The 13,342-nt window shown below is 47.5% G+C and overlaps 1 protein-coding gene across 1 annotated transcript in view; it reads left to right on the top strand.

Annotated features, from left to right (window-relative positions):
• Positions 1 to 13,342, top strand: part of RTN1 (reticulon 1) — a gene marked incomplete at both ends in the record, with an annotated part of 125,059 nt that overhangs the window by 69,604 nt on the left and 42,113 nt on the right. The window contains 2 exons of the mRNA XM_082485906.1: positions 1,924 to 2,658; positions 6,961 to 7,743. Of these exons, the coding sequence (XP_082342032.1) occupies positions 1,924 to 2,658; positions 6,961 to 7,743 (1,518 nt within the window). The remainder of the gene's footprint in view (positions 1 to 1,923; positions 2,659 to 6,960; positions 7,744 to 13,342) is intronic.

The following is a 13,342-nucleotide window of genomic DNA, read 5'->3' as shown; positions in this document are numbered from 1 at the left end:
GATCTTGGCTTGATCATAAATATTTCTATGAAAAGTTCTGTGCAGTCCTCCATAGCAGTGAGAAGAGCAAACTGAGGGCTGGGAATGACTGGGAATAGTGATGGTACTTTCCCACCTGCTAGCTACAGCACCCCTTGCTCCGTGCTCTGGTATTGCAAAGGCAGCTGCCACTAAAACCTGGCCGTGGGCTCTCAGGGTGTGGGGATGGAGCTGCTGTCAGCATCATGTGTGCAGTAGCAGGTTAGCGGTGAGGGCTGGTGGGGGACCAGCAGCCCCCAAAGTTAGTAAGGATGGACACAAAGGAGCAGGTAGCGCAGACAGGCTGAAAAGCAAGGTGTGGCACTTTTGGGTTGCTTTTTCCTTATGCTACCAGGTTTCCCCTTATAAAAGGAGGAGCATGCTGTTCCCACCCTAAAGGTGGCCCAGGGAAGAGAAGTTGCTTGCAAGTCATCGTAGCACTGAGCAATGCAAAAATACAGTGAGGGAAATGGCCATTCTGCGTTTGTGCTGGGCTTGGGTTGTGCATGTCAAATCCAGTAAGGTTGTGCAGTAAAATAAAGCCTGCAGCTACACACTGAACAGTGTTAAGGGGAAAAAAAAATTGCTTTAGGGCTCACTAAATGAGCTGCATGTGCCTGATGCAGGGAGGACTGTGTGAAAAACAGTTCCGATGGTATTTAGAGATGGTATTATTATGTATGTGCAATGAGAAAGAAAATAACCAAATGCAAGTAGCTCAGGAGCTTTCACGCTGACATTTCCCAGCTTCTGACTTTGCAGCTGCAGCAACATCCCTTTAATATTACTGTTAAGTTTGCACTGTGTGTGGCAGCTGAGGACACCACACATGTGGAGGAGGTCAGGAGCCCCACATCCCTTGCAGGGTGACGAACAGAGGTTGGGGAAAGCTGTCCAGCCTCTGCAATGCAGCATGCATCGGTGCACAAGGGGTTAACAGGCTACAACCCTCCTGTAGGCACCAGCTCCTACAGACATTAGCTTTGTTCCTCTACATCCCCACTCCCCTAGCCCCTATAAAAATTTGTCTCGCCACCTCCTGCTTCCCTTATGGGGGTTCTCGCTGTTCCCGTCATTGAGCTGTGTTTTAGATTAGTGCTCCAAATAGAGTGGCCATCATTTGCCATTCAATTAGCGACATCCCCAGGAACTTAAAACATGACAGAGAGAATTGGAGGTGGTGTATGACAATGATGCATGGGTGGAGGTAGGGGTTTAACTACTTTCATGCCAGTATGTTTTGTAGATGATGCACACAGGATTCTGCTGTGTGGGCATGTGGAAATCACTACATGAGGATGTTTAATCTCTGCTCTGGTGTTTCACAAATTTAGGGTGGCTACTCTTAAAAGAAGAAATCTAAAGCTGCCTACCCACTTTCCATCTCAATTTCTGTCCAGCAGAACTTTTTTCTTAATGAAAAGTTTCCTTAGGGTGAAACTCCTTCATTTCTCTTATAAAAAAAAAAATAAAAAAAAAATATATATATCTCTTTTTGCTCAGGACTGGTTTCGTATTGGACATTAGATTTTTTTTTTTTTTTTTTTAAGGATATTGGATGGTGAGCCCCTGAATCAGACTGTGAGGGAGGTTGTGGGATTGGAATCGCTGGATATTTTTATGCGCAGGCTGGGCAAACATTGGCCAGGAACTCTTAGCAGCTATCAGGATCATTATAGCTATTTTAAGAGACAACAGCATCTGGAAGCCTTGTCTGACAGATGTGCCACTATGTCGCCCAAAGGTATAGAAAGAGAGAGTCCCAAAGAGCTTGCAAGCGAAGACAAGTCTGGTGCACAAACCAGATCTATAATCAGCAGGGAGTCAGTATGGCTTTGCAGAAAGATTAATGCATGCAGGTACTTTGTCTCTTCACCATGCATCATTTTTGTGTCTTTGCTTTAGGTGTCACAGCCTCATCGCACCTCTTTGACTATGGCTCCACTGCCAATGGGGGCGACAGCTCCTTCTACACCTCTCTGATCTCAGACGTCCACTACACCACTCCGCGGGACTCCACCTATTTCACGGGCATTTATCAGCAGGAAAACAGCCCCATTCCCTGCTCAGGCAGCACAGAGGGGTTTAATGCGCTGGGGCATCCTGTTCAGGATGTGACTGGGTTTGAGTCCCGTGGCTTGTTTAGCTCAGATTCAGGAATAGAGATGACTCCTGCGGAATCTACTGAAGTCAATAAAACCTTAGCAGATCCCATGAAAGTAGAAGCTTATAAATACATGGACATAAGTAGATCAGAAGAAATAAAATACCAAGAAAAACATGACTCGGATTCAGAAGATGAGAGCCCAGGCCTTACTGATAAGTACCGGGGAATACCCACCGGGTCCAGCCACACTGCTGAACCTCAGCAGATGGCGGAGAGCATGAAGGCAGCCAATGAACAAGACTCGCTTGAAGACACAAGGTCTGGAGATCAGCACAGTGCCTCTGTGGTTACAGCCCCCGTCAAGATCATGCTCACCGAGATAGAAAGCACTGGGGAAGCTGCCAGCAAAAAGTCAAGCCTGATTCAGCCAGAGACTGGCCTGAAGCCGAGCCATGAGGTGGTACCAACGGTGACTGTGTCGGAGCCAGAAGATGACAGCCCGGGGTCTGTCACACCACCGTCCTCTGGCACAGGTAATGCTGGTGCATGGCACTGGGTTTTTTTTTTTGGTATTGAGAGAGTGGTTGCAATTGTAGCCCTGCACATTGGAGAATTACTATGGGTTTGTGCGGTAGGTCTAAGGGGGTGTGAGCAGACATTAATGGGTCCCCATGGGTGGAGGCATTTACACTCTGCCTGGGCACCACTTTGCGTTGCTGAATCAAAGGGGGATGCGAACTGTGCTGCCCTATCACTAACACACTGCTCAGGATGGGCTGCCCTTTCTGTGTGAAAAGAGGGGAAGGCAGGGTTGGAGATCCACAGAAATAAGTTGCTGAGAGCCACTCAGGAGCATGACTGGGGTCAGATCCAGGCTTGCTGAGCCTGGTCCCCACGGGGATCTCTCCTCAAGGGGAAGTTGTGAGCTGATGGGTGTCACGGGGGGTATCATCATCCAGGTGATGGTTTGCACTGGATCCCGGTGATTTTGGGGTCTCTTGGTCACCCTGGCTGGCCATGTTCCCCAGAGGAAATGAGGTGTGTGGGACCATGGCACTGCATTTGTCTGGGTTCATTTTTTAAAATTTTAATGGCTGTTTTAACATCTCTTTGCTCTTGCAGAGACTAAGGTTAAATTGTTAAAAATAATTATTGTTTTCATGTGAAAGTGCTGCTTTTAGAAAGTGCTGAGGAGGAAAATGCTGTCACCTCATTTACAAAGAGGACTGCAGGGACAAAGGGTTAGTCTCTTTTAAAGGCTCCTGATTTCTACCGGGAGGCACCAAAATCCCATGTTTATATATTTTCTTATTGTCTGATTACTGCAGTAGTACATAATATCTATTCCTCATGTTCCCTGTTATACACTGCTAAAATATTAAAGTGGCATAGTGTTTTTAAAAGGAATAAAGTTCTGTGACAGGAAAGAGACTTTTCAGACTTGAAATTAAATTTTAGTGTCCTGGATCAAAACCCTTTGACAATGAACATTTGACATTTGGCAATGAACAACCCCAAGCTGAAATTTCCATTGCTTTGATGGCATCTAGAAGCATTTAAAAATCAACGGGAATTTCCTTAAAACGGCAGTCTGGGATTTCCACCCATGTTAATACCTACCCTTACAGAAATACTTAGTTCCTATGCGATACTGAGTGTGCATGGGTACACTTTCACACAAGAAAAAGAGATAGAAAGAGTCCACCACAGCTGTGAGTTTATCCTGCCTGCATCAGCAAGAGACCTTACATAATAAACAAACTTTAGAGTCCCATTTTTCTTTTTTTATTTGACTGGGTGACATCACATGCTACTTCTGAGACATGCCGGTTTTTATCAATTTGCACTTTTTGCACAAGGTAATTAAGAACTTCAGGCAGTAATTGTTATTTATTCAGTCCTTGGCAACTGTTCAAGGCTGCCTTCATGACACTTGATAACCGTATCCCATCAAAACAGCTGAATAGTGTGTGGCTGAGCCTCCCGGCTGCTGCCTTACTGGGAGGCACTGGTGTGGCTGGCATAATTGCCAGCATGGAAATGTTCCTCCCTGGGCAAAGCTGCCCATGCCACTGTTGGGGCATGCTCCCTAGCACTGCCCCAACAGCCCTGGGAGGTCCCACCACCTTACACTGGGGTGCTGGAAAGCCAGAAGCACTGCTTATCTGTTGTGTTGAGGAAAGAAGCAGTCATTTTCCTTTAGGGGCTGGCTCCTGCAGGGTGTTTTCTTTGGATTTCCTCCCTTTCCCACAGTCAGGGACACACTGGGCCCAGACTCCACGTTCACAAGCAAGGAAGAAATGTAAAACCTGCCCTCATTATTTCTACCCAGTGACCCAGCAAAGTCGTTGCTCCTAGATACCCCTCAAGCATTCTGGCGAAGCCCCCAGTTTCCCCCCCTGCTTGGATCAGGACTTTTGAAAATGGTTTGCTTTTAATTACTGGCCATCATCTTTCTGAGGAAGGAAGACGCGGTCCGTTCATACGCTGCGCTGGCGCTGAAAGGTGGTGGGTATTTATACGCTTCCCCTTGCCAGTGGTAAATATGACACCCTGCTGCTGGCCACAAAGGACGTTTTTGTTCGCAAGGTAAATGCCATGGCTGAGAGTTACAAACTGCCAGTGTGGGGAGGAGCAGTATGAAGCTGAGGGGCGGTGCGTTGCTGCGCTACGAGGGCTGGCGGTCACATGCCTGTTTGGATGTGTGCCGGATTAAGTCATCGCTCAGGGAGAGAATGCTTACATGCGGTAATGCAGGAGAGAGGCGCAGCTCCCGTGGGCTTCCTGCAGCCGGAGGAAAAGGATGCACAGGCTCCTCCTCAGCACGGCCGATGCAACAGAAACTTCCCAGCATTGGGAGAGGAGTGTGTCATAGCAGTCCCAAACACCTTAATCCTGTCTACAGCCATACTCTGGGTAGCAGAAGGACTTTCTCATGTGAGAGGGATGAGTTACAAGAGAGCTGTTTTGTCAGAGGAGCTGCAGACATGCCAACAATATGTGCTCAAAACTGCTCATGACATGTGTATTGGCAGATGCACAAACCAGAACTGCTCGGAGGGGTGCAGAGAAGTTGTTTTTCCTCCCTATGTCCCGACAGGATGCCATGGCTCAGGTTCTATCATTAAAACTTCCCCCTTTACCTGATTCATCTTGAGGAAGGTATATGATCAGGAGCAAATCAGCTATGGTATTGCCATGACAAATTAAGTCTGGAAATAAATAGCCAGAAATAGTGATTTTTGTCCCAGGTCTCTTTCCCACCCTCTGTTGTAGAGGAACTTCCAGAGGTGGCCAATGCAGCTGGGTGGGCTTGGGTGGCCGATGCCAGTGGCTGCACCTGAATCAGGGCTGGGCAGAAGGCAAATAACCACTGGGAGCAGGCACAGGTCAGCTTGAGGCTCCCCATACCTGCAACTGAGGGGCTGGAAACCTTCTCCCACTCCACTGCGATCCCCAGACATTTGGACACAGGCGGTGTCCTGCCACGGGCCTCTTTGCCAGCATCAGCAGGAGGAAACTTGGGGGTTATCATTTCCTGATGGCTTTCTTGAACCCTCACCACCTGTAATGCCATTTAGTGACCCCTATCATGTCAATAATGATACAAAATCAGTGAATTAGCACTTGAGAGTTCAGAGGACAAAATTCCACGTGTGCTTGATGGCTGTTTCAATGTGACTGTAGAATTCAGCCTTTTTTCTCCCAAAAGGGAGGGTCTTGCATGTGGATGGCAGCAATCTCTGGGTCAGTGAAGTGCAAGGTGGAAACAGCGATCAGGAGATGGCAGTGGCCAGGCGCCATCAGGGGACTGGGTGTAAACTGCTGCCATGGTCCCCTTGGCATAGACAGGCTCAGGTGGCCTGGCTGGCCTTGCTGCCGATGCACCAGGTGTGGTTTGGGTTTGAAGCTGGCTGATGCTCTGTGAATGATCAACTGAAGCCTGTTCCCCATGCGGTAACTCAAGACAGCTGCTGATGCACCTCATGCTGCCTCCGTTGCCTATTATTGTGAACACTTTACATGCAATTTTACTTACTTTGTTATTTCATTACAAAATCCCACATGGTAAAGTGATATACAAGGAGGCAGAACAGGTGGGAAGTTTGGTGCTTGGTTCCTTTTTAGTATGGGATGTGGGCTCCTTGCTAATCCTGGGTCACCAGCAAATCTTTAAACTGCTTATTTTCACTCTCTTAGCATATCTTCTTCCAGTGTGAGCCAGAAAATGCATAGAAATTTTTTTGTTTCAAATTTTGTGTGACAAGTTGGTCAGTCATTATTTTGCTTAATGTAGTTCTTAATGATATTAAGAATTACTGTAAAATAATGAGTTTCATGCTTGGACCCAACTGAGATAACAGCAAACAGAGAATTCACAACCCCATCCTCCCCCCAAAAAAAAAAGTTTCTGACCTGGAACTTGTCACCCCTGAAAGTTAGAGTTTGACAAAATTACTAGTAACTACACGTGGGTTGTTACAATTGCCAGTACCAGGAACCCACCAGCCCTGGGTGTGTGTTTGTTCCAAAACAGACCCATATCCGTCAGTGAGAGGCAGACACTGTCTCATGTGGCCTGAGCCCACATTCTTTGTGACTGGTGATTTTCCTGGCAAAAACCATATTGCTGGCCAACCACTGACCAGCGTTGCCTTGTGCCTCAGCTTTTTCCTCAGTAAATGATGCTAATAATAGCTCTTTTATAAGGAGTATGTGCATGGAAAATGGTCTGTAAGGACTGAAATCTATTGTGTTTGTTGTCTAAGCAGCTAGAAAATCTAATTTTTAACAACATTTTTCTTCCCCCCCCCCCCCCCCTTTCTGGGTGGCAGAACCATCCGGCTCAGAGTCACAGGGCAAAGGCAGCCTGTCAGAGGATGAACTCATCAGCGCCATCAAGGAAGCAAAAAGCTTTTCCTTTGAGACCCAGGAGATGCAGCGGTCACCAGCCCTTTCCACTGACAAGAAAGACCAGCGTGTCAAACCTGGGCGCCCTGCCATCTCCTCACACCTGGATAACGAAGCCAGCAGCGCCGAGTCAGGGGACTCGGAGATTGAGCTGGTCTCGGAGGACCCACTGGCTGCCGAGGAAGTGTTACACTCCAACTACATGACCTTCAGTCACATTGGAGGGCCCCCTCCGTCACCTGCCTCCCCCTCCATCCAGTACAGCATCCTGCGGGAGGAACGGGAGGCTGAGCTTGACAGTGAGCTCATCATCGAGTCCTGTGATGCCTCGTCAGCCTCTGAAGAAAGCCCAAAGAGGGAGCAAGACTCCCCTCTGATGAAGCCCATGGTCATGGACATTATCAAGGAAGAGAACAGCTCGCGCACTGATGCCTCAGACTACAAAGCAAGTAAAACGACAGAGAGCAGGATGAACAGGGAAAACCTGGCAGAGTCTGCATCCTACCTGAAATGCTCCTTTGTGGCACCAAAAGTAGGTGTTGAGCCCCCGACCTCCGCTGTCAGCACCGAGGAGCTGAAGGAAAGAATAATCCTGAAGAAACCCATTGAAGAAACTGTTGTTAACCAAAGTAAAGTGTCTTCCAAGGACTCTGGCAAAAGAAGTCCCTTGGCTTCACCCCTACTGCCGTTTTTAAATAAGCAGAAAGGTAAATGCAGATGTTTTTGTTGTTTTTGAAGTGCTGCTGAGAAGGGGGAGGAGGGACAAGTGCCTGTTCCTTGCATGGGAGATGTTAGTAGTGCCAAGCAGGGGGAGCTGCTGGCACTGGTTAACCTCAGCTCGAAGCTGGGCACGCCTGTAACAATGCACACATCCTCTCTGACCTTCCCATCCCCTTCTTTTTCTCCTTTTCCTTTACCTTAGGAAAAAAAAAAAAACAAAAAAAAAAAAAACAACAAAAAAACAACAAACCAGCAACCATAATGTTTACAGTTAAGCGTATAGATACTGGATCAAGCATGAACCCCAGTAACATAAGGCTGATTTGTACATCAGGCATCGGGAGGACAAAGAGCAACGAACAATCATTTCTCCTTTGAAATACTACCTGCCTTGCCCCAGGGGAGAGGTGCAATCAGGAAGGTGGTCCTCCCCCTCCCAGAAATGTGAGAATAACGTTTTTGAGGATACATTTAGGAAAAAAGAAAGATTCTGAGGAGGAGAGGGTTGGGTTTGGCGGGTCTGGGTGTTTCTGAAGCTGGTGCAGCTTAAACGAATCTCTCTCATGGTGGCTGACGCCCTCCATCCTGAGGGGTTTGTGTACGCTTCCAGGCTGATGCAGGGAGGTGGGTGGCTTAGGGGTGCTCATCCCAGCTCTGCATGCCCTGGGGGCACTCTGTTGTGCCCCTCTGAAAGGCCCTTCCCTAATCCAACTCTGAGAGGGGCAGGACACTTCCCTAGTAATCTGGTGAGCTCAAGGGCACTTGTCTCCCCGTAGGATCCCTTCACAGCCAGTGTAGAGCCAGCCAGGGCCGGTTTGCTGTGCCAGGCACTGAGGTCTGACTGCACCCACAAATCCTCTAGAGCCACCACCAGCTTTTGGTCTGAGCTAAATCCTGAGGACCAAGGGGTAGCACATGGTTGCTGGACACTGACACTTCCAGGGGTCCCTGCAGCCTGTAACTAGCTTAGTTCACAAGGCTCACGAAAGGAAAAAAAGGCATTTTATTCTTTGCAAGATGCCAGCTCTAAATAGCAAGGGACTCGCCTCTGGCTTTGTAAGCTGGTGTGGGAGGGAGGGACATTAGTGCTGCCCCATGCCTGCCCTGCTCCCCCTCTGCTGTCTCCCCTGGCAGGGCTGGGGGGCAGCGGCTGTCCACGGCTCTTCTGTTAGATGGGGGTTTGCAATTCAGAGAGCTGCTGCTTCCTTGCAGACAGCTGGATAGACATAGAGGGAGGGTGAACCCCATCCCTGATGTTTACTTAGCATCTTTTTCCTCCGTCCGTGTTTGTGCAGACGTTTGACCACATGATGGCATGGAGATGTGGCAGACATGTTTAAGTGGCACATTTTTACAACTGATTTTTCTAGTACTGTGAACCCAAGTCATGCAAACTTGCACGATGTGCTGAAGACTGCAGGATCTGTAGTGCAATAAAATATGTTAATACTGATATTCTTAGTGGTAACGAACTAATGACATTAATAGGCTGAATAAGAAACATATGATTATTGCTTGTAAGTATGTTTTCCTGTCAGATTCTCAGAACTTGCAATGTCACACCGTGCATCCCTTGGCTCCCTCATGGGTAGGATGAGCTCCAACAATTTATCTCCCCCTTCCCAAATTCCCCTTTTGTAGGACTGGCCCAGGCCCTGTCCAGACCCTAGAAGCTGTAGATTTGATTTAATTTACCTTACACACCCTTTCTGTAGTGTCCAGCATTGGGTCTCTGCAACCATGTTGCGTTCTTCATGTTGTTCTGGGCAGACAACTATTTGGTCTTGGATTTGGGTAAAGTAGTTGGGGAATATCACATGGGCAGCTAGTTGCCTGTCCCTCAGTTTTGAGATTTCAGGCCCCATTACAATTTTCAGCCCCACTCGGTTGTATTCATGGGGTTTTTTGCCTAACTTTTGTGTCTCGTTTAATTTCTGTCATTGCCTAAACTGATGCTAACAGAGACTTGTTCTCATATGGTGGTCAGAGAAAACCCCTGTGTGTGTAAGCAGACGTTCTCCCTGCGTCGCAGTGTGTGCATGTTTCCTATGTGTATCCCCACAGGACAGTAGTGGCAGGAAGATTTCCTGCAGGACAGACACAAGACGGCTAATTACTATTTGGTGGTGCATAGAGGACTATTTCAGTATGTGCTTTTCTCCCTTGAGACACACCCGTGCCTAAGGCAAAGAAAACAAAAAAGTAAAGCCTATCAAGAAGGTTATTGCTAAAACTTGTGGAACTTTCTAAAGCTGATTTCAAGGTACGGGGAGGTAAGCTCAAGTAAGAAAATATGGAGGATAGTGGTGTCCAGTTTACGGTACCTTTGAGTCACAGGTATTTGCTGCATGGGTTGCTGTGTCTGGGCGCTAATTAAATTTTTATGTTGAAAGTAGAGTATGGGGCGCTCCTTCTGACCTGGGAAATGAGAGCATGTCCCTCACTCAGAGAATTCACGTGAAATCCTTCAATGGTTTCTCAGTTATCAGAGGTGAACTGGGGGATGCATTAAGTGGCATGGTGGAACCAGAGCGTCCCCCACGGGTCCTCCCAGGTTCCATCAGCCTGGAGCTGTATCGGCTAGCAGGGAAATGATGTGACAGAATACTCCAAGGGGACAGGGACTGCCTCATCAACTTGAGGTCTCAGCAGAGCTTTATATCATGGCATCATATATGTGTCATATGCCAACTCAGATGCACCTGGCAGGCATTTAGCACAGGCCACACTCAGCCAAAGTGATGAGAATAGAGGTAGATGTGGCAGTGATGTGCAACGGAGGTGCATAAGAACGATGTCACCCAAAGCAAGAACAATGTCATCATTCATTAATTAAGAGAATTATCTTAATTATCTATCATTAAAAGAACACTAACAAGATGTGACTACGTACTTGTTAAAGATAGAAAACAGAAATATCTTCATTGTTTCCTGTTACCTCCTTGTTACACGTCACCTTGGAAGTGTTATGCTACTGGTGTATATCCTTATTAAGACAGAATGTTTTTAGTGATGTTCACACAGTCCAGGTGGGGACTGATTCCCCAATGGCCATGGCAAGTTTCACCTGAGTTCTGGTCAGTGCTAGCCCAGCATTTCTGGAGATTCATAGGAAGCTGATGGATCAAACAAAAATATTTGTCACTCCTGGCTGTGTTTTTGACACCTAGCTGTAGATCTTTCTGTGGCCCTTGGCCAGCTCATAGCCACGTATATGTAATTTAAAAATAGACAGCCATCAGTTTCACATGTAAGTGTTAACTATTTCACAGCGTGATACTGTAATTCCACCAAGGAGCTTTTCACTCATATCCACGGCATTAAATATGCTTTGCATGGCCCATCAGAAGAGTTTGACCCGGGTTGGCAAGAAAAAAATTGAGTGCACACTCCAGAAAATACATGAAGAAGCTGTGCAAAGTGAAAGCCCAGCGTTCAGCCTGACCCGAGGAGCAGTCTTGCTGATTGTGTTGCTGCCAGCCTGAGGCTTACTCCCTCAGAAACCTTTCTGGTGTGTCTGCTACGCGTGCTGAAATCACGGCTGTTCCCCTAAATAACAAGGTGGGGCACAGCAAGTGCATGCGTGGTTTGCGCAGTGACAACTCAACGTCTCTGCTTAACGGCTGTTGCCATCCAGTGGCAACAACAAAAATGGGCAGTGACTCCATTTTACTGGAGCTGATTATCACGATTTGAAATAGTGGAGCTATTCCTGTGATGTTAACCGCTAAGCAGCCTCGCTCGCTTTTCTGCATGGGCAGAAAAATTGCATTGCTTGCTGCAACACAGGCTTTGTTTTGGCCAGAGTTGTGCAGTTGCTACCTATGGTAGTGTTACTGACTCCTTTGCTTCCTGCAGAGCAAACAGGAGAAGGCAGTGCTGTAGCAAGACATTTTGCTGGTTGGCTGTCGCTGCCCTCACATCACTCCTGGCATCTCCTCCCAGAGATGGACGCAGCCCTTACACAACAGGGCTTAGAGCACATCTGGCTGTGGCTCTGCAGGAAAGGAGGCTGCCAGCTCAGTTGCTTTTTTTTTTTTTTTTTCTTTTTTCTTTAAATATTCAGCACGGAGAAGAAAGATCAGATGCAGTTGTGTTTTCCAGTAGCCAGAATAAAGAATGCAGGATTTTAGGTTTGTTCTAAGAAAACCCTGTCTTGCAACTGATTTTCTTTGGAAAATAATACAGCTGATTGGTGTGGCCCGCATAGTGCTGTGACATTGCATAGCCCAGGTCACATCCAGGCTGGGCTTGCACATGGTTTGGGCACGCAGGAAATTTCAGAAAAGACCTGCTGTCCTGGAAACGGGCATCTTTTGGCCTGGGGCAGTTTGCAAGAAGCCAAGACCAAGGCAGTCTGGGAAGGAGCATTTTGGCTGAGTCCTTTCCTGTCTTCTGTTGCTGTGCCTTGTCCGTAGGTCTCTGCCAGGGTGGCCTGGCTTACTGCATGTTGGTGTCCCACAGGCTGGGGACCTGGTCCTAGGCAGAGATTTCCCTTATGCTGCAGCACCATGTTTCTCTCCAGTCTCTCCGTCAATGACAATATTAGGAGATTCCTTCTGCTTGATTCATTTAATGAAACATTTCAGATCAGATGTCTGAGCTCAAGTTAAAAAAAAAAAAGGAAAAAGATGTGGACATTCGTAGTAATGTTTACTTTCATTTTCTTTTTATTTTATGGCAAAATTTAGCATAGGAAAAGGAAAACCCAGGCCCAGGGCTGTAGGGTCGGGCTGTCGCTCACACCCTAGATGGCACAACTGGCAGGACCTGCTGGAAACACAGTCAAATAAAATTCATCATTTAAAGTGCCTTATTCTGCAGCACAGTACTATGCCACCCTGATATGAGGCATCCTGATTTTTATGCCTTATGGAAGGCTTTTGCAGCATTAATCTGGTTAGTCCCCTGCAAGAGCTTGTCCTTACCGCACACCCTTCGTGGCTACTGTGGCTCTAAGCACCCATGAGGGATGCCGTGGTTCATGGCCACCCATCTCTATGTGGTGGCCTGGTGTTTCCCAGGTAGTGTCACAAGCTGCAGTCAGGATCACTTCTGGTTTTGGAGTGACACTGGCAAATGCCCAGGGTTGAAGAACGTGTTTCCCCTCCTCCCTGGTGCCTCTCGTGCTGTCCCACGGTGTCCAGGGCTGTCATGCAGAGGACAAGCACAAAGCAGTGTGAGTTTTTCCCCTTTAATCTCTCACTGCCTCCATCCCCATTTGGTGCCACAGACACACTGATTTTAGTTTGTCAAGGAGATGGTTTTTCAGCAGAGATCTGGGAGAGACCTTAAGTTATTGGGAATGCTCTTCATTCAGCAAAACGTCATCTGCATTGCGTAAGCACGTCCCTGCTGTTGGAAGAGTTGCTAGTGAGGCATTTTTCTGTAGGAAGGGGATCTTTGGTAGGGTGATTTAGCAATCCGAGGCTCATTTCTCATCTGCGTGCTTTCACAAGGCTGGCTCTGCAATCAGCAGCAAGCCAGGCCGCGGCTTAAGCATACGGTAATGTTAGTTTAATATTTTAGTGCCATCTGCTGTAAGTGCCTCCACACTCCGAACCATCTGTTTTGCATACTTCAGTT

Source organism: Vanellus vanellus, assembly GCF_965231255.1.
Source record: "Vanellus vanellus genome assembly, chromosome: 6".
In the NCBI taxonomy this organism is placed as follows: domain Eukaryota; kingdom Metazoa; phylum Chordata; class Aves; order Charadriiformes; family Charadriidae; genus Vanellus; species Vanellus vanellus.
This window is presented reverse-complemented; position numbering and strand designations above follow the sequence as displayed.